Genomic DNA, 24,719 nt, shown 5'->3' on the forward strand with positions numbered 1-24,719 from the left:
TTATTGCTTATGGTCCAGTTGCGCTGGGACAAGCTGTAATGAAAGCAACGATAGCCAGGTGGTTATCTTCAGTAATACAATTCTGTGTAATACAATTCTGTCACAAGAAAGCTAACAAGCCTTTAGCCAGAAAGGTAAAAGCACATTCCACCAGAATGATGTCGGCGTCTCCAGCATTATTTGCCGGAGTCACACTTGCGGACATTTGCCGGGCTGCGACATGGAAGAGTGTCCATACCTTTACACAGCATTACTGCTTGCAATCGGCATCACATGATGATACAGCAGTGGGACAAGCGGTGCTGCAGCATCTTCTTCATTAAGGTTAGACTTTTAAAGGTCTCTCTTATTCTATTCAGGACATAAGAGAGTGATTTATATACTGTAATGTTTTGCTTGTCAAATGCTGTTTAAATATGAAAAATGTTATCTGAATATAATTCTTTATTTTTAGAAGGTTTTCTACATTTATGTATATTTGCATTTCTAGTGCTCTATAACCTTCTGGATGAGTGGGGATATATAGAATTACGCTTTGTCTCCCACCTTCCACAAACAACAGATATGGGTTTACTGCTTGCTATTCTGATTCAGGCATGTGAATCTATGAAACATACCCCAATACTGGATAAGAAAACAAGTTACTTACCTGTAACTACGGTTATCCAGTATTGGTATCTTTCATAGATTCACATGCACCCACCCTCCTCCCCGGCAGAACAGTTCTTTATTAGGGATAAATACTTCTCACTTGTGCTGGGAAAATCTTAGGAGAACTGCCTCTGCTGGGAAGGTTCTAGAGGGTGCTTACAGCTGATTGGTTGGGACTACTTTCAGTTCTTTTCATACAATGAGGTATATAGGCTGCTAAGTTTTGGGCCTTTTGGGGTCTATAGTCTTGTCAGCCTACTACAGATTATTTTAAGGCACTGCTTTTGTATATATAATTACAGTGGGACTCCCGCCTCGGCGACGGGGAATGATTCATGCATGTGAATCTATGAAAGATACCAATACTGGATAACCGCAGTTAGAGGTAAGTAACTTGTTTTCTTCCCTGTGCAGGTTGGCTAGTTGGTGTGATGATGTTGAGTAGTCGTTTTCTGAAAAAAAGCAAATACTGCCCCCTTCTGCACAATTGTTGTGACCAATTTGTAGCTCGTTGTGCTCTGCCACTCTTCACTGTTAAGAGATAGTACAGAGGGGGGAGAAGAAGGACATCCAGACCATCTGGAAGACTGCTGGCTAATGGAAGTTCTTAATTTGGTCCCTCACTCATGATGGTAAGAGTACTTTTACTGTGGTTGGTGTTGCTTATGAGGCAGGCAAAGAAACTGAACCCTCTGCTAGTATCTGTAGTCTTTGTGCTGTATCTGACACTGGCAAAATCTGTTCCTGTTCTTTGGCCTTATTGTTTTCTTTTTCATGTCAACCATTTCCTCCTATGTATGTCAGGTAAACAAACAAGTTACTTACCTTTGGTAAGACGTTATCTGCTAGAGAATCTAGCGATAGAGTCCTTATCATAGAATTATCCAGAGGTTTCAGACTGGATCCAGAAAAGTTTCGAACAGTAGCCCTGCGGCCAGTAGATGGCATTGTTCAGCTTTGCATGGCATCGGCACCAGAAGTGACGCGCATGGTACCTGTACAGGAGCCACCTCGGCACAATGACATTAGTTACTTTTCCGAATTTCCACACCAGGAGAGAAGAACCATGATGAGCACTGATCACTTGTGTGACAAACTTAGGCCCTTGAAAGGGTGTTCTCTGCACCACAATTATTTCACAGAGCGGGGAGGATGGGAGACTTGGTAAGGAATCTGCAGCTAGAGGAATTTTTACCAGATAAGGCGTTACCGAAGGTAAGTAACTTGTTCATCTGACAGAGAATTCTAGCTGCAGATTCTTTACCTTAGAAGAAAGGCTTTCAGTTCCAAGCGACTCGGCCGAAGCTCCAACAAGTTGAAGTGGAGCACTGACAGTGTATGAGACCAGAGAACTCTGATCTCCACCTCTCCCAGATGGCCACCCCTGCACAGGAGTGATATGTCTGTCACTACCGTTAGCTCCAGTTAGGAAGGGAGAGTAGGCTACCACTGCAGATCTTTTGCAGTCCCCTATGAGATCTGGACCATGTCAAGAGATACCCCTGATGCTGTGCTCACTGGGACTTCAGGTCCCACTGCAGAGACAGCATATGCCAATGGGCACAAGTAACCAGCAAGATGCAGGAGGCCATGAGGCCCGAAACCCCTAGAGTCAGTCTCACCATAATCCAGGATAGAGGCTGAAAAATCAGAATAATAGCTTGAATATGTTGGACTTGCTGCGTGGGGGTTTAGGTCGAAACTGCCCTGTGTCCCGAACAGATCCGATTAAAAGGAACATCTGAGTTGGAGTCAGGAGTGACTTTGGCACATTGATAGTGAACCCCAGCGTAGTTTGAAGGGGGAGATGATTGCCTGGGGCAAGCCCTCCTTCAACAGCCTATCACTAAGCCAGGGCAAGATTGGATTCCTCGACCTCCGCAGACGAGCCGTATTGCTGGTAAGGCCGAAATGGAGCATCACAAACTAAAAGTACTCTTAGTCCACTGTGAACCGCAGGTAACATCTGTGGGCACTCAGGACAACGATGTGGCAATATGCGTCCTGCAAGTCCAACGCTACCATACAGTTTCCTAGGTTGATGGCAGACAGGACTTGGGAGAGCGTGACCATTTTACATTTCTCTTTTCTCAAGAGGAGGTAGAGAAAGTGCAGATCTAGTATGGGATGAAGTTCTCCATCCTTCTTTTACATCCAAAAGTAGAGGAATACCGACCATGACCTACTTCTGATACAGGCACCCTCTCTATGACTCTCTTGGCAAAGAGAGCATGCACTTCTTGACAGAGCAAGGAGAGGTGGTCCTCTGTCAGCCGATCAAACATGGGTGTTTGGGTAGTCACGAAGGGGAGGGAGTCGCCCCTTTGGCGATCTGGAGAACCCAGTTGTTTGAGGTCACTGACCACCAGTGGGGAAGATAATGGTGTATCCTGCCTCACACTGGGTGCCATGATAGTCGGAGAGCAAACTACAGAGGCTCTGAGCCAGCGGTTGCCAGGGGAGTGGTGGAGTGACTTGACCATTGGCCGTCAGTCCCATGTTGTTTGTGGGACCCGTGCCCTCAGCCAGGAAAAGGCTGGCAAGGCTACAAAAGGGATAGAAGGTGGATTGGGCTTCGTGAGAGGCCATTGACAAGCCCAAGGACCTGGTTGTAGCTCTGCTGTTCTTAAAGCGCTCCAGCACTGAATCCGCCTTCTCTCCAAACAGGCAAGAGCATCGAAGGGCATGGCCATGAGGGAAGACTTGACATCCCCTGAAAAACAGATCTTGTTTGTGGGACTTACCTGACTATTTTGAGTGCAACACCGACTGTCGGGTCAGGCTCCCAGAATGGTACCAACTTAGCTGGTGATCCAACAAAAGAGAATGGTGTGTATATAATGAGATGTCTGTGTTCCATCCTGCACACCTCGAACTGACCATGAAGGAAATCTCTTCTATCTAGGTTTCTTTGGCGGATGATAATCCTGTGAAGACTATCCAACAGAGGCAGTGACAAATGTGGAGGCTAAGTTGAGTTAACAGGAGAGGGAGATTTCTTTCTGATTGGAGACGTTAAGAATAGTCTTGAGAACATCACCTTCGGAGTCATCACTGGAGGCAGATTCAAAAGTCTCGGGGAGGTCTGTACTGGAGCTATCACTTTAATCTTAAAAGATGAGGGCCCAAGAGGGGCTAATGTCACTTCTGAAGTAGAAGATAATAGGTCTCTCTTATTTCGCTCTTATTTGGCTGTGATACTGCTACTACTGAAGATGCACAACAAATTGATACTCTTGATGTCGTCAAAAGTGATGCAGTATAATGCTTTTATTGATCAACAACAAGAGAGATAGGGAGAGTCACGAACACTCTTAGTCCCCAAACTATATTAGACAACAACAACAAAAGAGTGTTCCTGTTCTGATTTGAAAGGAAAGGATGCACAGAGCACAAGGAACCAACAAAGCCCATTTGGTTTGTTAAGAAAGCCCTCACTCACCGACCTGGTCGGTGACTTGCTTCATCATCGGGCCCCACCGGGTGTGACCGAATGCCACCCCGGTGTGCTGCGACGCCAGAGTTACTGCGGAGCTGGTCTTGTGAGGGTGGGAGGGCTATGTGAAAGATTATGTGGATAGTGTGAAGTGGTGAATTAAAATTGCCTTGTATGTATCAAAAATTATTTTAATCAGAGATCATCAAGGACAAGGTTAAAAAATGTGATGGTAAGTAAGGCCAACTAATTGGATGGTCTACTCCCACTAGCATTAAGTGACAACGTGAATGGTCAACATGAACATGTTTCAGCCGGTGTGGTATAATTAACCTGGCATTCGTCAGGACCTAGAGTGTAAACCTCGGCGGTATGGGCACTCTAAGGCCCACCCAACCAGAGGACTTGAAAGTGAAAAAAGTCTGTGAAGTGCAAAAAACGAGGGGGCATCACCACCCAAGGGCAGGACGCACACAGCCTCAAGTCTCTAAATTTTAGAGACAAAAAGTAAAAAGCACTTCACAAGGGATGAAAATCCACCCCATAGACCGCGGGAGGGAGGGGACGGCGCATTTGGCACATCGCCCACGGCGCCCGTCTCCTGTAGGTACACCTATTCAGCCCTCGGAACCGGGTCTCGCCGAACGGTCTATGGGGTGGATTTTCATCCCTTGTGAAGTGCTTTTTACTTTTGGTCTCTAAAATTTAGAGACTTGAGGCTGTGTGCGTCCTGCCCTTGGGTGGTGATGCCCCCTCGTTTTTTGCACTTCACAGACTTTTTTCACTTTCAAGTCCTCTGGTTGGGTGGGCCTTAGAGTGCCCATACCGCCGAGGTTTACACTCTAGGTCCTGACGAATGCCAGGTTAATTATACCAAACCGGCTGAAACATGTTCATGTTGACCATTCACGTTGTCACTTAATGCTAGTGGGAGTAGACCATCCAATTAGTTGGCCTTACTTACCATCACATTTTTTAACCTTGTCCTTGATGATCTCTGATTAAAAGAATTTTTGATACATACAAGGCAATTTTAATTCACCACTTCACACTATCCACATAATCTTTCACATAGCCCTCCCACCCTCACAAGACCAGCTCCGCAGTAACTCTGGCGTCGCAGCACACCGGGTGGCATTCGGTCACACCCGGTGGGGCCCGATGATGAAGCAAGTCACCGACCAGGTCGGTGAGTGAGGGCTTTCTTAACAAACCAAATGGGCTTTGTTGGTTCCTTGTGCTCTGTGCATCCTTTCCATTCAAATCAGAACAGGAACACTCTTTTGTTGTTGTTGTATAATGCTTTTAGTCAAGTGCTTTGATGTCTATATCCATCTCAATGACAAAGCACATCTCAACAAGTGTTCTTAAATTAAGCAAGAATACGACATCCAAGATATTCCCAATGTTGAATAGTGGTGGTACTTCAGCGTCCATGTCGCTGAAGATCCAACTCCAGATGGGAAATATGTTAGTAATGTACTTCTAGCTGGTGTCAATCTCTTTTAGTGGGACAGACTGGGCTTTAGTGGCGGGAATGACTAGGACTCTCTTTTTCTTCCAGTCTGGATGTTTTCTACCTGGATCTCTTCCTTCATGAGTCATTTGAGGCTGAGAGATTAGACGAAATAGATATGGAACTTTCTGGGGAGGTCCGCTTTGCTGTCTTTTTCTCTTTACACTTCAGTCACCCGAGCTTGCCCCACAGTCTGATGTTCTTATGTTCTTTCAGTTTTATTGTGGGCATTTATACACAAAATTCATATTTGGAAAGCAGACCTAAAGGGTATCTGAAGCTGCATTTCTCCTGCCACACGAAGGGCACTTTACAAAAAGTGAGGGCATTGTGACTGAAAATCTCACAGGAAAAGCTAAAAGTGACCGAGAATATATTCCAGTGATGAACAAATTCACATAAGGATTACAAATCTAAGGTTCAAACGGAAAAAGCAGTGGAAAGTGGATAAGAATAACACCCAAGCCATTGATACAGTACCGGGGGATGACTATTCAAAATGTGGGGGAGGCGGGAGCCAAGTTAGATACTTAGCATGGGGGGGATTGGGACTTTAGACTAACCAGGTATAAGAGCTATGCTGTGAGGAATAATTCAAAGTTAACACCCGAAAAGAGACATGGCCACCTACGAGGGGCCACCATATTGCAATATGATCCGGTGTAACTGTGATGTGCTATAATTCAACTACTAAATAAAAAGTTAAAAAAAAAAAAAGAATAACACACACAATGTCCCTAAGTCCCAATCACAAGCCTGTAAAAAGAAGTGGCTGTGAGAGGTACCTGCCAGTACTGTTCATTCTGGTATTGGAAATACCTAGGCTTCGTAAAAGGCACAGATGACCTTTGTTTGCCCTATTTTAATGTAATGCCTATCAGACCACCTTATACCCTCGAAGAACACATATTTTAGCAGGAGTCAATGATTAAGATATTGCAATGCTGTTTTGTAATTGGATTCAAACTATAGGAATTTAATTCTGGGAAAACATTCAGCCTAGATAGGCGACTGAGGGGGTGTCTTTTTTATGTTATTTATTTACTTATTGTACACTGGACGTGTTTAATTTCTACACACTCTTCTGAAATAATTTGTGGAAATAGTGTTCTGTAGTCCCTGCACATAGCAGGAAATACTTTTCTAATATTTGACTGTCAATGAAAGTCCTATGATGCAGAACAATAATACAAATAAAGAGGTGAAGTGCTGAGTTGCTCTAATGATATTCAAGTAGAGCTGCATAGAGGATAAATAGAAGATACTCAGGTAACCATGTATAAAAGGGCATAAGGTTTGGCAAATGTCTGGCTGAAGCATGTGAAAAACTAGTGAATAGAAATTCAGTACAAGATCAAATTATAAACAGATATGCTCCTTCATCAATTAAGGACAACACATTTATACAGAAGAAAAAAAACTTCAAATGCTCAAACCAAAAGGAAGAAAAATTAGATAATCCTAACTGACAAAGTCTAAACATACAGAATATGCAGAGCCTTCTAATAACCCATACGTTGGAATGAGAAAGTGCATTGCTGATCACAGCAATGACCACAGTCCGTGAGCCAAACCAACAAGAATTCACCTGACTAACTGGACAAGAAGTTGACATTGAAAGGCCACAGGATCAGCTACTTGTCTAGAGCGCAAAAATGAAAAAGAAACCCTAGACTTTGACTGAGACTTTCATATACTCAAACAGGTAATCATTATTCCAGTACATACCATCAGAAAGAGAGGATGTCCTGCCCGGGTTACATCACCCCCTTTCCCATCCCAAATCTATGCCTCACTTTACATCACTATTTTCACAAACAAAAACAGAAGATGGGAGAAAGATGGTTACCAATGACTCAATTTCCGCAATTCCATCTTCTAGGTTTTTACTTCGTGAGGTTTTTATCTTGTCCACCATGGGCGTTTCCATCTGAAAGAAAAAATAAAGAGTAGCAGTGCACTATGTGGGAGAAGAAAGAAGCGCATCACTAACAGTTTTGGCCTCACCAAGACCATTCTACGGTCTTCACGGTGCATCTGTGTGAATTTGTGTGGGAAATGTTAAGAGTGTGTGAAAAAAGTAGGGAATAATCAAGTCCAACACAGTGATCAAGTGTTTTTTTTAACATGATGTGCTTCTTTTTTTAATCTTATGATGTCTGTGGAAGGTTGAGATGTGGAAATTATATAATTGTCAGTTGAGGTGTTCGTGGGCTTGTGTTTGAAGTGGTAAAAGTTTATAAATGGCATTGCTGAACTAACTACCTGATTTCTTATCCTGGTGATGAGCAGAGTACTGAATCTACTCTCACATGTATTGCTGGAGAGCATTTCAATATGTCTCAGTTTCAGGAAGTATAACCACAGTGGGGTAACCCTGTGTCCCTCATAACCACGGGTAAGTATATACGAAGCTACAATGGTTTTGTTGGAGAGAATACAATTGCTTAACAAATAATGAAGTGAATCAAATAATGGTTACTTAATACATAATAAGCAAATCAGAAATCGTAGCAATTGCTTCAGTTAGATAATAGCACATACATTCAATGGTGTTGGAACACAAAAATGCAAAACACTGGCTAGTAGACACTTGCAAAATTATAATTTTATGTAAATTGAAGCTTTCATATATATTTACAAGTATTTAAAGAGCTGTCAATATGAGATACAATATTGAAGTGACATGTATTAAAGGGGCATTGGGTGCTCAGTGATGGTGGTGAGGTGCATACATAAAGTGAAATTATGTACAAATATATCAAAGGAGAAAAACTGAATGGTGGTCAGAATGACAAAGAAAACAATATCTCTGGTAGATAGCACATTTGCTTATTAATTCGAACCCAGAGACTTGGTAGAGCTGAACGATATGTTATTGTAGACGTTTCGACCCTGACAAGGCATTATTAGAGTGTCATAGCGGGTCTTCTTCAGGACTGAGAAAGGGGATGACAGCCTGAAAGTAAGGAGTGAAAGTATCAAAGTGTGTTCCAACTAAGAAGTTGGTGGTGTAGAAATACCAATTATTCACCCAACATGGGGGTGGGCTCCCTTTGGTGTCCCTCGTTGAGTGAAGGCTGCCAATAGATCTATAAAATATAGATCAAACAATTTAGCCAAGACGGGAGACCCCAAGGGTTGGGGGATTTGAGAAAGATTGCATACAGGCATGAAGTGTCAAGAATGTCGGTGTATTTCTTTGAATTGCATTCTTTTTCTTTAAAATCTAAAGGATAAATATAAACTTGGAATGAATATCTTATGGTAAATATATGCAATTATGAGGCCAAAAGTAGTGACTTGAAAGCACCACATAGGAAGTCTTACCTATGTAGATGAAGTCGTAGGCTGTTAGGTGAGTAATCAGCCAGTCAGGGACACAAAATGAATAGACAACGAATAGTTTGAGTGAATTCGCCCAATCTAACGGTAGCCTATTGGGCAACAAAGGTTCCATTTCAGCGACAGTTGCAAACAATACTGTAATGGCTAACTCCAACACTAACTGTGTAACAGCAAGACGGGACAGTTTGACACCAGGGATGAACGGACCAGAACTTATGAGGCATTCCGTAAGATTAGAATATAGCACTTCTAAAGAGGGTTCCCAGACCCTACATCTTCCGCCAGCAGCTGCTCCACTGGTGGTGGTCCTGGGGAATGTACCAGTACTGCGGGAAGGACAGACCGAAACCACAGAGCAATTATTGTTCAGAGTTATGCACTGGTTGAACCAACGTCTGAAGGGTGTAGGAATTTGGAATGGGGATATACATAGTCAAATGATTATGGCTAGAAGATATGCCTGGATAGGACCCTCCAGGAAGGAAGTGGGGGGAGATTGTGTTGCTGTTAACTTTAATAATTAGCATATTGTTAGACTTCTCTTGGATTATTTGGGTAATAACTTAGAAAGCTATTCTGACAAAATCACTGTCCTGCCACTGTGTTTCTTTTATAGACCTCACTCCCATCCTACAAAAGGGAGAGGCCCACATTGCGTGTTGAGACAGCCAAGAGCATCCCCAAGAAGCTTACGCAGACTCACAGATTTCAGTCTTGCTAATAGATTTGCCCCTTTACTTGACTTAGAAGCATGTGACTGACTACAACCAGCCATCTTAACTCTGGCAGAGAGCACTGTTATCCAGCCGACTTTTTCTCCCGTCACTGATGTGGGATCGTAGATAATTAATTTCAATCAATCAGAGAGTACTGAGATCCTGACATCCCAGCATCAAATGGTAGGCTGGCTCCTTCCTTATTAACTTTTATCTCTTGGAATATTGCCGGACTACCATCTAAGACTACGTCATCTGATTGGTCACATTTTTTATAGAGGGGTACGATATCATTGCTTTTCAGGAAACATGGTCACAGAACATGATTTTTTATCCAGATTATTTGGCCTTTGGCAAATCGGCCACTGTAAGACATAAAGGGAGACCTTGTGGGGGGCTTATTATCTGGGTTAGACAACATTCCGGTTATCAGGTTGAAGACTTATTAATCAACAGTCCTGACATTTTGGCCCTTAAAATTCAACCTGATTATGACCCAGACTTAATATTGATCAATCTGTAAGCGAGAGGGCTGGCGGGTGGGAAAGTGTTAGAACTGGCTATTTCTGGTAGGCTAAGGCTGACGCCAAAGCCAGGCAGAAACCACCAATCTAGTCAGGGCAAGGAAGTCACACGCCAAGATAACCCCTGCTCACCCCCTTGGTAGCTCGGCACGAGCAGTCTAGGCTAAACTCGAAGGCAACGTGTAAAGCATTTGCGTCAGCGCACAATAGCAACAACATACTAGGTACACCACAAACGAGAGACTCCACACAAGGTTATTATAAAAATACCCTTTGTATTGTAAAAGCACATCAGATAAAATCACACATATACATGGTGCCAATTGGCACGGGCAATATTCACATGGGATTATTCACAAGACAGGGCCACATGGGCCACTGTCATATTCAACACTTTCCGAAATAGAAATACTTGTCAGAAATTAGAATAAGCATATAAAATCACTGTAGCACAAAGTAACAGTTATGAATCACATCCAGTAACTACTGGGAACAGGTAAGTACACACTACGCAACCCTAAACACCTTAGGAGCATGTCACGCAGGTAACCAGGACCTCACTAGGACCCCCTGTATTATAAAGGACAACCACCTAAGGATAAAATCCACTTAGGGGTATAAATCAGAACACATTACCCATGATGCATGAATATACATTCAGAGGAGTAGCAAAGAAAGAAAACACATGATGTATAGACCTACACATTCAGCGGTGTTAAGGACAGAGCACATGATGTAATCACAATACATTCAGGGGTGCAGCGCAAGAAGACACATGATGACTAAACCATTCAGAGGTGCAGCGCATGAAAAGAAAGACACATAATGCATCCAACATTCAGAGGTGTCAAGAGTAAAGCAATAGCGCAAAAATCACATGAGGCCTAAAAACCTTCAGAGGTGCAGGAATAACACATGATGCAAAAGATCACATTCAGAGGTGCAATAACCATATGATTGCGCACAAACTCACATAAGCCACCACCGGTGGCAGTCCCTGGGCCAACGGCCTTGTTGGGGCTCAGACGCCCTGAGTCTCAGTGTCAGGGTGCGCTGCCATGCAGCGCCAGTCTCAAAGTACCAAAAAGCCTAAACGTAGCAGGTGCCCACTAAGTGCTGGGCACCTGGAGAACAATAAAACTGCGCCAGGGCCCTCACTGGCCCTTAGGCGCCAACTGCGCCACTGCTGGAGCCACACAGGCTCTGGGCATAGCACATGCCCCAGACGTTGGAGCCTCAGAGGCTCTAAAGCAATGATGCCAACCGTTGGAGCCACACAGGCTCTTAAAGCAATGGTGCCCCCATGAGCCTCACCGGACTCTAGACATGAGCTCCTCCCAGGCAGGAGGGGGCGAGCACCGGCAATATGCCCCGATGCCCCCGCTTAACTGACGTGGCCCCCAAGAGCCTCAACAGGCTCTGAACATGACTTAGGCAGTTGGAGTCCCTCACGGGGGACTCGAATCAAGGAAACGCCCTTCTGAGCCTCAACAGGCTCACTAGACAACATGCGGCCACGAGCCCCTCACAGGGCTCCAAGTAATATGCCCCGCGATCGTCGGGGCGGCCCTCTGCCCAGCGGGACCGCCCAAAGCCTCCTCGCTTCGTTGGAGTCCCTCACGGGGGACTCTGTCACCAATACTGCCCCGGGTTGTGGGAGCCTCTACAGGCTCTGAGCGACGTTGGGGCGGCCCACTGCCATCTGGGGCCGCCCTAGTGCTCTCGCTCCCGGTGCCACTCTCCGGCACCAACAACCGCCGCGTCGAGCCCCCCCCTAGCCCTTCCAACTCACCGGTCTGTCTTCGGGGCGGGGCTCCTCCGGGCGGCGGCCGCACGCGAGGGCTCTCTGCTCCTGCCGCCGGCTTCACTGTGGCGGCGGGGGAATATCCGGTCTCCCTCTGCACACGGGAGACCGGCAACGACCATCAGAGCTTCCCCCAGGCAGGGGGAAGCGGGAGCAGCCCTCTCCTGGCCGCCATGCGTCCTTCCTCCTCCTCGGCCTCCGGGCGGCCCAGCCAATCGCGTCGCGGCTCCTGCGACGAGCCCCTCATGACGCGAGGCCGCCAACCAATGGCAGCGCGGCCTCGCCGATCCACGGGCCAATCAGAGCACGGCTCTCCTCGGGTCTCGGCCAATCCGGTCGCGCCCCCTTCGTGGTTTGTTTCCACCACGGCAGAGCGAGGTGGGCACTCGTAGATCATTAAATCAATGCAGGCAGGCGTCCTCAGCGCATCCAGCGCTATAAACGGGCAGGAAAAGCGCTAGACAGCAGGCAGAGCGCTAGAAAGTCCAGAGAAAGCGCTCTCAAGCGCTTGGGGGAAATGAAGCGCTCAAAGCGCCAGACAGCAGGCAGAGCGCTCCCAGGTGCTCCAGGCGAAGCACAGCGCCTCCAGGCGCTAGGAACCAACTCCAGCGCTTTCCCCAGGAAAAGGCAGCTTCTCCATGCTGCCAAGGTCCCAGAGCTTCCCCAGGGGCAAAGCCAAGTCCCCCCTTCAGCCCAGGCAGGGCAGAAGGGTCCCCCAGGAGTCCAGGAATCCAGGCACCCAGGGGCTGGGCAGCGCCCACCCCTGGTAGATCCAAGTCAGCCACAAGAGCTAGAACAAGAACAACTTGGAAGGAGACTCATCCCCTTCTTATAGCCAGAAATGCCATTGAAGTACTTCGTGCAAGGGACCCTGAGTGCTGGAATGTTTCTGGTTTTCGTCTTCCTGACAGCTTCAGGGCCAGGGGTGACAGTGGGCCGTCAGGAAGGAGAGCTAGCAGGGTGGGTGACAGGCACGGCCCGGCACCACCAGACGCTCTTTCCTCCCATCCCTGACAGCAGAGGGGCCTTTCATCCACGGCTGACTCAGACCCCCTCCTCTGGGGCCTTGCAGACCCTGCAGACCCTGTCCTACTCAAACCGGACAGTCCATCCACCAGCAGGTCCAGGCACTCCTGGGCAGACTCACCAGCCAATCACACGCTAGCACCAACTTACACAATTATGCCAACTTCCAAAAGTGGTACTTCTAGACTAGACACAGTCATGCTGCATACATCATTTTGCAGCATTCATTCTCACGAGTTCACACATATCAAACTCGACCCCTGCACTCCCCACACAACAGGAACTACCATGGGCATACATATTCCCCATTCATTCCTATGGGAGGGCAGGTCACTCACTCTTCATACAGAGAGCTCAAGCACTTTACACTGTACCACAGTGAAAAAAGTGCGCAGAGGCCTAGAATCACCAACACCAGGTTCCAGAAACAGGCTAGAAAAAAGCAAAAAGTCTAGGGGTGAACCTGCCCAAAGGGCCGGGTCCAACAGAAAGCATCATTAACTGTCTCCCAACTAGATACCTTTATTGAAGCCATTAGAGGGAAAAATCATCTGGTAATTGCAGGCGATTTGAATTGCACTTTCGAGCCCCTCGGCAATGAAGACTGTGGCCTTAGTAGTGAATAGCGAAGGCCATCACACCTTTAACAATGGGAAAAAAAGTAGCCGAATTTACTACTTTCTTATCAGTCTAGAATTATAACCTCGACTTCTGGATATGAAGATCTCACGTAGAATGGAGAGTGATCATGATCCCCTATTGCTAACTCTAGAGATAAAGGGTCTGGAACCACAAATGGCACAAAATCAAATAGTGACAGCAGATGTAATTATGTGGCAAGACTGTCGCCGGTTAAAATGGGCAGTGGTATTAGAAGATGGTAATATTCTAGATCAGATAAAGACAACAGTTGAAAATACACTAACAACTATCTCAACCCTAGACACCCATGGTTATTCTGTCTTGAAGGTACATGAGGACCTTTTTGCTAAGCTGAAAGTCCTCTTTACCAAGAATAAAAGAACTAGCAGGCATGAAACCCAAATGTCAGCAAAGTGGTATGACGGGGCATGTAGGACAGCTTTTAGGCACCTCTACCAAGCAATTAGGTCGGGAGTACCACAGGAGGTCAAAATTGCACGGTCAGAATACAAAAAAGCGCACTGCATGGCAAAGAAGAATTTTGATGAAAAAAATTGAATGATTTGTTGCACGCAAGTAACGGGAAAAATTGGCGTAAATTTTGGCAAACAGTTCAATGGGGTAGTGGAGATATAGGGCCTGCACCAGTCAATAATGTGGCACCAGAACAATGGGTCTCGCACTACCAGGCCCAATTTGCTGCCACACCAGGCACCCACATACATTACCCTGAAATAGTCACTGACAATGTACTCACCTTTGGAATAGGGGAGAACGAAAGAGCTTTGGATACTGTTCCTACTGGTAGGGCCCCCAGCCCGGATTGAATCCCGGCCGATATATTTAAACACAATATAATTAATTGGCTCAAATATATTCATACATTATCAAATGCCCTGGCCAGAGGAGCCGCTATCCCCAAATCCTGGCGTGGTGCAGAAATAATACCCAAATATAAAAAAAGGGGACCGTGCCAGCCCAAGTAATTATAGGCCAATAAGACTAATCGACACAATACAAAAAATAGTGACCAGGATCGTGTTGAGTAGAGTTAACACATGGATAGATGACCATGAAATTCTATCCACCTTTCAAGCTGGTTTTCGCCCCCATGTAAGCACTATCGACCAAGTCTTCAGGTTTATGATGATCTACTGGAGTACTGGGATTCTAGCTGGGGGGACTCTTTAGGCAGCATTCATAGACCTAAAATCAGCATTCGATTTGGTCCCCCGGAATAAGCTATGGGACACATTAATGGAAGCAGGAATGCCTCTTGAGCTCCTACTTATTATTATTAAACTGCATGAGTCAGCAGGTATGCTGGGGCCAACAGGGCGAACTAACGGATGGCTTAACAGTAGACAAGGGGGTCAGACAAAGGTGCGTTTTGGCCCGTACTCTTTTCTCCTTATTCATAAACAAGGTTGTCACATACTACACTGCCTATCCAAACGATGCTCCCACTCTTGCCTGCTCGAAGGTACCTCTATTAATGTTTGCAGATGATACCTTAATTCTGTCCAAAACTCAATCAGCCCTGCAACATGCCCTTGACCGGTTTACCGTTTTCTGCAACGACCATGAGCTAGTAGTAAATGTCGATAAGACAAAGTTCATGGTGTTACATAAACTCAAAGCAGTGAAGGGCAGAGTGAATATGAATAAGGCTACCTTGGAGCAAACTGATACCTTCACATATTTGGGTGTAACTATGGGTAAGAGGCTGAACTGGAAACCCCAGATAGATCTACTGGTCTTCAGGCATAACCAACTAGCAGGAGCCCTACTGAAAGAGCATTGACTTTCCCATACCAAACCAGTAGGGCCTGCTTTAACGATCTATAAAGGGAAAATCAGGGCATCATTAATTTATGGTGCAGAGCTTTGGGGCTTCGAAAATCTAACTCCCTTAGTCCTAGCCCAAAATAAGTGTTTGAGATCCCTAACCGGTCTTCCTGAATTGACCCCCCTTAAACCACAACTCCTAGGCTTTGGATTTAATTCATTAGAGTTGGCTGCGGGTTTTAGACCCTTAGGCTACTGGAGACGATTATGGACAACACCGGAGTTATTACCATATGCAAATGCAGTGAAGCATTTTAGAGAAGCAGATATGTCATCTAAAATTAAGTGGCTGCAAAAGATCAAGTGCTCACTGGCTGATATGGGGCTCAGCCATTTGTGGGAAGACCCAGTAGGTAATCTGCTCCCATCGAAAAATAACTACAAACTATTAAATAGGGACATGGTCAACCTTAAGTCCATGTCACTAGTGAGCAGTACCTCCTTGACAGGCATTTTCCTGGAACACAAGTATGAATTTAGGCCTGTAGCATATTGTGATTTTATTGCTAGACCTTGCGACAGGAAACTATATCATCAATTTAGAGATGGTACCTTCCCTATAAAATCATTTATGTCAAAGTGGCATAATGCACTTGACACCAATTGCCTCATGTGTTTAATGATGGAAGAGTCCATTGCCCACATATTGTTTATATGTCCAGCATACAAGGGCCCTCAACATATATGGCTCAAGACGATCTTTTTATACCTCGGCACAAGATCATGCCAAATAGCTCTGCGTATCCTGAAAACAGATACATGCAAAGATGTTGCAATAGCAACGTTTCTGAGCTGGATGTGGGCCCTCAGAAGAATTAGCCTGGAGGCTACTGCAGCCACCACTCCGTATTATTTAGCTGATATATATATATATATATATATATATATATATATATATATATAGTGGCAACTCTTGTGTGTATTGTAAGCCTATGAATAATTCATTTACTATGCTGGTGTTTTTAAATTTGACATTTTTATGGATATAACAATGCTAGTGATTATTTGTTTAACATCAATCAATGCTATTAACTTTTACACAGAATCACACGTTTTAATGATATATTCATCATTTAATGATATGGGTTTATAAGGAATCATAATATTTAATGATATTTATCTATATTGTATGTACTGTAATTGTGTTTTTTATGATTGAAAAATATCGAATAAAGACTAATTTGATTTGAATAGGGTCCACGAGGTAGGCCAGTCAATCAATCCTATAAGGAAATCTTAAGGGAATTTAAACGCGGAGTGTGGTATAGAATGGGAGATTTAAAGGCAATAGCACGTTTTGTTGCAGTCTTGAATGAGGCTGCTCGGCTCAGAGTTAAATAGTGCGTCGAGAGCAGCTTACGTTGAAGCGCGCAAATAGGTGGCATGCGCGGCCAGTGACAGCAGCTAGATGTTGCTCAGCATGTCACTGTGAGTTGCGCGAGAATCAAGAGGGAGAGAGAGGACCAGAAAGCTAGTCCAGATCCCCGGTTTATATGTATGGATATCAAAAGGAGACTAGTTGGGTGTCTTTAGAAAGCCCTCACCCACCAACCTAGTTGGTGGCATGCTTCATCATCGGGCCCACCCAGTGACACCTAGCGTGTCCCGGGTGTGCTTCGACGCCTGATTACAGCGGAGCAGGTATGTCACTGTGGGTGAGGGCTTTCTAAAGACACCCAACAGGTGCCACTGCCACTTGGCAAGACACTACTGAGTCGCTATGTAATTAACTGTAATTAACAGTAATCTATCATATTAATGTCAGATTAAACCCAATCTAGAGCTAGTCTCCTTTTGATATCCATACTGTGAGTTGCGCAACATGGGGTAAATATCACACGTCTGTGCAACTGACACTGAAATCTCCGACTTTGACAGCAAGAGACCAGATAAATCAACAGCACTAGAGGTGGTCAGACAAACCCTAGATAAATATCCCACACCACACTGGATACCAACTGGATTCCTGGTATCTCTGCTGGACATTGCTATGACAACAAACTATTTCTTCTTCAGGAACCAGTACAACTATCAATGCCAAGGCAGTGATGGAGGCCAGGTTCACACCCAGCCTAGCCAATCTCTTTATGGATTTTTATGAAGATGAACATCTATATAATCCTAACAACCCTTTCATAGACCACATTGAAGTATGAAAGCGTTATATAGATGATGTGAAGATATGAACTTGCACTGAAACAAACTTGAATTAATTCAGGGACTGGCTTAATAGCAGATCCAGCGATATCCAGTTTACTATGTCCTACAGCAATGAAACCATTAACTTCTTGGACCTCACCGTTAAAGTGGAGGAAGGGGCGCGTGCGCGCTTTAACATAAGCTGCTCTCCGTGCACTATTTCACCGCGAGCAGGGCAGCCTCATTCAAGACTGCAATGAAACGTGCAGGCACGTCCAGGTAAGCAGGCTAACTTCATTAGCTCCTGCTATGGCTTTTAAATCTCCTATTCTATACCACACTTCGCTTTTAAATTCCCTTACGCTTTCCTTGTAGGATTGATTGACTGGCCTACCTCGTGGAACCTATTCTTTTTGTGTCCCTCACTGGCTGATTACTCGCATAACAGCCTACGACTTCATCTACATAGGTAAGCCTTCCTATGTGGCGCTTTCAAGTCACTACTTTTGGCCTCATCATTGTATATATTTACCATAAGACTTTCATACAACTGGCTTTATTCCATGTATATAATTATCCTTTAGATTTTAAAGACTGCAATTCAAAGAAGAACACCGAAATTCTTCAGCTTCCCTCACACTTGCAGGTAAGACTCCATGTCTGCACACAATGTTTCTCAAGCCCCCCATCCCTAGGGGTCTCACTTCTTGGTTAAATTGTTGGATCAATATTTTATAGATCTATTGGCAGCCTTCACTCAACGAGGGACACCAAAGGGAGCCCACCCCCATGTTGGGTGAGTAATTGGTATTTATACACCACCAACTTGCCCCTGGCAGTTGGAACACACATTGATACTTTCCGCCTGTCAGCCCTTTTCTCTGTCCTGAAGAAGACCCGCTATGACACTCTAATAATGCCTTGCGTCATGAATTCCCCCTCCTCACCTATTCCGCTCGCTCTGTTTGTGCTGCCATCTGGCACAGAAACAATCAGCGGCGCCGCAGAGAGGAACTACAGTGACCAGCATGCCTAGCGAGGCCTGAGCGCAGACCGGAAACGCCTACAAATAGCGTACCTCGGCGTAGACACGGCGTCGGATATTACGATCCTTGCCGACCTCGAGGGCTGCCCTGGACACTGGTACCGAGGCGTTCTTCATCCGCAGCGGACCTGAGTGCGAGAGAGTGAGGTGAGGCCAAGGGGCTGTTCGCCGCGTCTCGCTTCCTGGACACAGCGAGTTCGAGTGTCCGTCCGACACTATTTAGAGAGACTTCGGAAGAGACGCATACCACGGAGGTGGTTGCAGCGTCTCAGTTGAACCCGCCAAGAACAATCAGACCGGAACTGAGGATACAGAGGCAAGATCGAGCGGCTGCTCTCTGCCCCCGCCCTCACTACCCGAGAGTTTGTTCCTTTGCATGATATTAGCAGAGACGTACACCACAAAGGTGTTTGCCGCCTCTCTGCTGTACAGTGCGTGAAGCACCACAGAGGTTGTTACGGTACACTGAGGCTGTGCCCTTAAAGTGGAGGAGGTTGAGCGGCTGCTCCCTTCATCTCGGTGGTGAACTGCATGGTAGAGAGCCCGGCTGGGCCTCCCAAGTTCGTTGCTTCCCTGCGAGAGCATACAACGCCATTAGCAGCACACAAACCGCATTTTCGGCCGTTTCTTAGCAAAGTACCCTCCGTTGGCGAATACCGGGATCAATATTCATGCGGGGGACGGTGGGAGCCCCTGAAAGGCAAAAGGACCGGTGCTGCTAATGGGTATTGTTGACATTACTTTATGCTTACTTCTTTGATATTCATTATGTTTTCCTGTACCATATGATTTACCTTATTGGTTTCCTCCATTCATCCTTGCTTTCGTTATCGTTGATCCAATAAATACTAATTGGTCAGCTACAGCTGTTTGGGGTCTGATTCTCTTGTTTTTTCTTGGCCTTCCCCGATCCCGGGTAATCCAGTGGTTATACCTTGTCAGGGTCGAAACGTCAATGATAACATATGGTTCAGCCCTACCAAGTCTCTAGGTTCAAATTAATAAGCAAATGTGCTATCTACCAGAGATATTGTTTTCTTTGTCGTTCTGACCACCATTCAGTTTTACTCCTTTGATATATTTGATATATTTGTACATATTTTCCATTTGTATATATGCACTGCACCACCATCACTGAGCAACCAGTGTCACTTTAATACATGTCACTTCAATATTGTATTCCCTATTGACAGCTTTTTAAATACTTGTAAATATACATGAAAGCTTCAATTTCATAAACTAATTTTGCAAGCGTCTACTAGCCAGTGTTTAGCATTTTTGTGTTCCAACACCATTGAATATGCGTGCTTTTATCCAAATGAAGTAATTGCTACTATTTTCGTATTTATTATGTATTTAGCAACCATTCTTTGATGTATTTCATTATTTGTTAAGCAATTGTATTCTCCCCGATAGAACCATTGTAGCTTCAGTTTCAGGGAAGTCATGTGATGGAGTGTCCTCAAGTCCATAAGTGCACCATCACCTTCCTCATACTTGCAGAATCAGAAGTCCCTCCCTCTAGGCATTAAGTTAGACAGCAGTCGGACAGTTCGCAACAGGAAGGTCTGCCTTGCAGGAGGAAACACACCACACCCAGAAAGTAGGAAGAGGATGACTAATGCCATTGGAGAAAGAGATGGCCCAGGAATGTTGAGAGACTATAGAAGCAGACAACAAAACCTGTAAGAGCAAACTCACACAGACTACAGTGTGAAGCGAGAAAGTGCAGACTAAAGTGCCGGCATAAGACATCAAGTGCAATGGAAAAGATGCCACCACAATAGAGACACTTAAGAAAGCATCTATGACAGAACCATAAGGACCCAGGTTTAAGGGACCGTCTGAGCTATGCTGTCTCCCATCTGACCAGGAGATCAGGCTGTGGTGTCAGTCAAGGGGTGGAGATTTGGTGGAGTTAAGTAGAAGAACAGTTTGAGAGAAGTAGAGGAAAGGCGGTCAAACATGGGTTTCTACCTCCCTTTTGCCACGTCCATCTTCCTGACTGCTCACCTGTTACGACGCAGCCTTGTAGGGTATCGCGTATTTCCTTACCACAGGATACTAAATGGTATCAAGTGAAAACCGGAAAGGTTTGAAAAACTGCTGCTGCTCTTAATAGCATACCATCAGGTGAGCCAGTTCTCTTTTTTGAGAACAAAAGATCATAGTAGAACGGAGGTTAATTCCATTTGCCATTTCTCTGGGGATGAGGGAGGTTTAAGATTATAATGAAGATGCCCCTGGAAGAGAACTAGGATTGAAGGTAAGTAACTATTCCCTTTTCCCCAGGGGATTTCATTATTAGTCATAAGCATTGAAAATAAATTGGAGGTCCGCCATAGCCAAAAGCCCTCTGTCCCCAGATTTAAAAAAAATCTAGAATTGGTGGCAGCGCTTTCAGTCATGTGAACCCTAAAATCTGGAACTTCGGCTAACCCAATCAGAATTGATCTTCAGGAAGAACTTGAAAACCTGTTTTTTTGGCTCCAGTTCTGCCCATTCTGTCTTGGTCTTTTCCGTTCAGCACCCTAGCATTGGGACACTTCACTAGAAATAGCCATGCACAAATGGCATTATTATTATTAACCTTATTAATAGACTATCAAGCCTAATAAATGCAGAGAAATAAGCAAAGAAAACGACCAGCAGTATACTAAACAAAGAGAAGTTTGGCCCACCTGCATATCTGCTCTAGAATGTGTGCTGAGGCAATGGAGTTTCATAATAGGATGTACAGCCCTCCAGGTAGCAGCTTTTCTTAGTAATGCTGTACAAGTTACTATCTCTTGCTGAATAGGCTGTTATAACAAAGCAAAATACAAGAACAATGCACCTAGAAATGACTGTTTTGATGTGGCTAATCCAGTACAAATGGGTCCATACTTTACAAGTAGGTGGTCAGTCTGCATTAAGGGTTTGGGTTTATTAAGATTACAGATTAGAACTTTCTAAATGTGCAGGGAATATGAAGCCCTTTCAAGTGCAGAAGAGGAGTGTGAGAAGTTGGCCTGGTATATGATGCTCACTAGTTCTAGTGATCACCTTGTACCATGCCAAGCAACCCTAATGATGATCGGTTGTAAGTCAACCTTATAGACCAGCTATCCTAGTAGCGTGGACAAAGCAGTCTTAGGCTAAACTCTGTAAAGGCATGTGAAGCAAGCTGTTTTACCATACACAATCCCCTTGAATACCAAATGAAAGGACACCACACAGATATATTTTGAAAATATATATATATTTATTTACTACAAATCCCCTATACTCTTTATGAGCACAGAAGCAAATGCGTTAAAACAAAACACAGTTTAAATATACAAAAGCTGCGCAATATGGATGAGCCCTAGGGGCCACCTAAACCATATACTAAAATAGTGGTATAAGAACCACTTATCTGAAAGGAAGTAGGCCTAGGGCCTGGGGAATCGCTGGAGCTGTTCGGGACTAACAGTGAAGAAGTCGGGAAAGGTCCCCGGGACTCGGGTGCAGCGCTTAAAGCACACGAATGCACCAATGCAATGTCAATGGTGCGTAAAAGTTACAAAGTTACTGTTTAAGGAACCTTCCGACTGACCTAGAAGGACAAAACTTAAGACCTAGACACTAGAGGTGTGTACCAGTGTAGGAACACCGGCGTTGCTGAGTTACCTCACCCACCGGAAGCGGGTGCACAGGTGCAAAGTAGTGTCGGGTTTCGTCACGCAGGTCGATAGTGCCTGAAGATGAAGATGCTGCAGGCGGGTCGTCGAGGAGAGTTCCGGTAGATCCAAGGGTGGATCTGAAGAGGTGAAGACCTGAAAGCAGAGGGGACAATGTTCAAAGTCACTAGCCAGTGACTACCGTGGCCCCAGGATGGAACCAGGCGATGTCGGGTGCAAACAGGCGAAGAGGTGAAGATTGTCTCTGCAGCCACGTGGACACGAAGAGGTCGAGGACGTCCAGGCATTGGTCACGAGCTGTCCCATGAAGGCTCTAGCTGATGGCGGTGTCGGCTTCTTGATCGGAGCAAACAGGCCTTGGCTAATGCAAGCCACGCAGGAATCGATGCAAGCTTCTCACTCGGACCAGCAAGGTCAGAGCGGGTGCTCCTTTTCAGGGAAGCGAGGGCCAGTCTGGAGCAACCAGACCAGTGGTGTTGATTGTAGATTTCGTCGCCAAGATGGCCGCTAGCCACGTGGCAAGTGGCCGGGATGGCGCGTCGAGTGGCAAAGTGCAAAAGGGCCACGCAGATCGTGGAGATGCTGGGGGGCTGATCTTTGGTGCAAATGCTGCTCGGTTGTGGGGCTTCTCAAACCCCAAAGCACAGCATCGAGGGTGCCTCGGGTGCCGCGCAGTCAGCTTCTCCGCGGTCTTTCGAGATGTCCGGTCCCACGTCTCTCGTGCCTCCACGGGTCTCTTCTTTGCAGGGACTGTGGATCGGACTCGGAGATGTCTGGGGGTCTGGGTCATGTCGGGCTCTGGGCTCGGGCTCCGGCAGGAGGCGGCGGCAAAGCAGACGTCAAGTTGCTGGATGGTGCCTGTATTCACAGGGTGGTCACTCCTTGGCCACAAGGGAGATGCTCTTCAGTCTTCTGTGCAGCAGAATGTCGAAGTCCAGGCGTCTTCTTAGTTTCAAGTTGATTTCAGGATGATCTGAGGTGCTATGGCACTGCTCCCACTCTTATTTCCAATCTGAGGGGTGGATCACCTGCAAGGTCCCTCCTCTGGGTGGGACCAGGAAGGGGGGCGGTTACACCCCCTTTCCTTTGTCCAGCTCCGCGCCAGGACTGGGGCTGGAAAGCCCCAGCACCGGTTTGGACTGGCTTATGCACGGGGACACCTTGTGTGCCCCAGGCATATGCCTCCTTCTATTCAGCCCTGTCCTACCCAATACACAAAATCCTGTCTGGGGTGGTGCTCGCACCTCCCAAGGCAGGAAGCCCTTTGTCCAAGCCTCCCTCGCTGGAAGGACTCCCAGCAGCAGGAGGTCAGACTTGTGGCAGCGTCCATTTTGTGATGCTGAGGCTCGAGTTTAACTTTAACCGGGGTTCAGGTTATGTACATGTCGTGTCCCTCTAGAAGGGTGGAATGCTACCCCCGTCGCCAGAACTGGCAAGGGGGTAGTATCCCAATTCGTATGACACCTTACTCGACATGTTTTGATAAAGCCAAACCAAAGTTAGCATATAACCGCGAGGATTATAATGCACTTAAGAGTATATGGTATGGCAATATCCTGGAACAGCAAAGGGAGTTGTTCCCGACAGCTGCAGACAGACTCAGCTCGTGCCAGAGCACCATCTCACATAGAACCAAGCACTCTGCCTCCAGGATTGCGGAGGCCTTCCATAGGAGTGGCTTATAGGTTACTATGTGTCTAGATAGGTTAGATATAGGTTTGCTATATCTAAGTAAGAGGTGATTACACCAACTTACCCCAGCTGAGTAATCAGACAGTTGTGTCGAATATGGAGGCCAGGCCAGGGGTGGCATAATAGATGCTGCTGCCCCTGGTAGGCCTTGGCTACACTTATGCCCTGGGTACCTATGGTACACTGTTACAGGGGCCTATAAGGTGAACCAGATCCAATTCGTAATGCACCTAGAGTGCATTGGCATTAATTTAGAGAGAGAACAGCAGGCTGTGGGCCTGATTAGCAGGCCCACAGCCACATTAAGTCATAAACCAGTGAAGCAAAAAGCAAAAATTTGGGGTGACCATAGGATAGCAGACCCTACTCTCCTACAAGGAGTACTGGAAGAAAGTTGGAAGGGACACCATGGATACCATTAAAGTCAAATTGTTGAATCGCACAGTCCGTAATGATCAAATTGTACCTGTATGTAGTCTTTTTCATATATTTATGGGCGTGCATTGAGGTGTCGTCCCCTAAACCCGGGCGTGTCAAATAGTTGCAATTTTACCTCCTTACTGTTTGAATATCCTTCACTCGTTCTAACTTTTAGTCACCATTATTTTTACTTCAACCGTCTTGGACTAAACACCACTCTCCACCACTTTTTCCTACTCTATTTACCATA

The 24,719-nt window shown here is 45.7% G+C and overlaps 1 protein-coding gene across 1 annotated transcript in view; it reads right to left on the reverse strand.

The window, feature by feature from the left end:
- PACS1 (phosphofurin acidic cluster sorting protein 1) overlaps positions 1–24,719 on the reverse strand; it is a 1,518,728-nt gene that overhangs the window by 700,129 nt on the left and 793,880 nt on the right. The window contains exon 11 of the mRNA XM_086938495.1: positions 7,453–7,533. Within this exon, the coding sequence (XP_086794621.1) occupies positions 7,453–7,533 (81 nt within the window). The remainder of the gene's footprint in view (positions 1–7,452; positions 7,534–24,719) is intronic.

Source organism: Lissotriton vulgaris, chromosome 9 (assembly GCF_964263255.1).
Source record: "Lissotriton vulgaris chromosome 9, aLisVul1.2, whole genome shotgun sequence".
Classification (NCBI taxonomy): Eukaryota; Metazoa; Chordata; class Amphibia; order Caudata; family Salamandridae; genus Lissotriton; species Lissotriton vulgaris.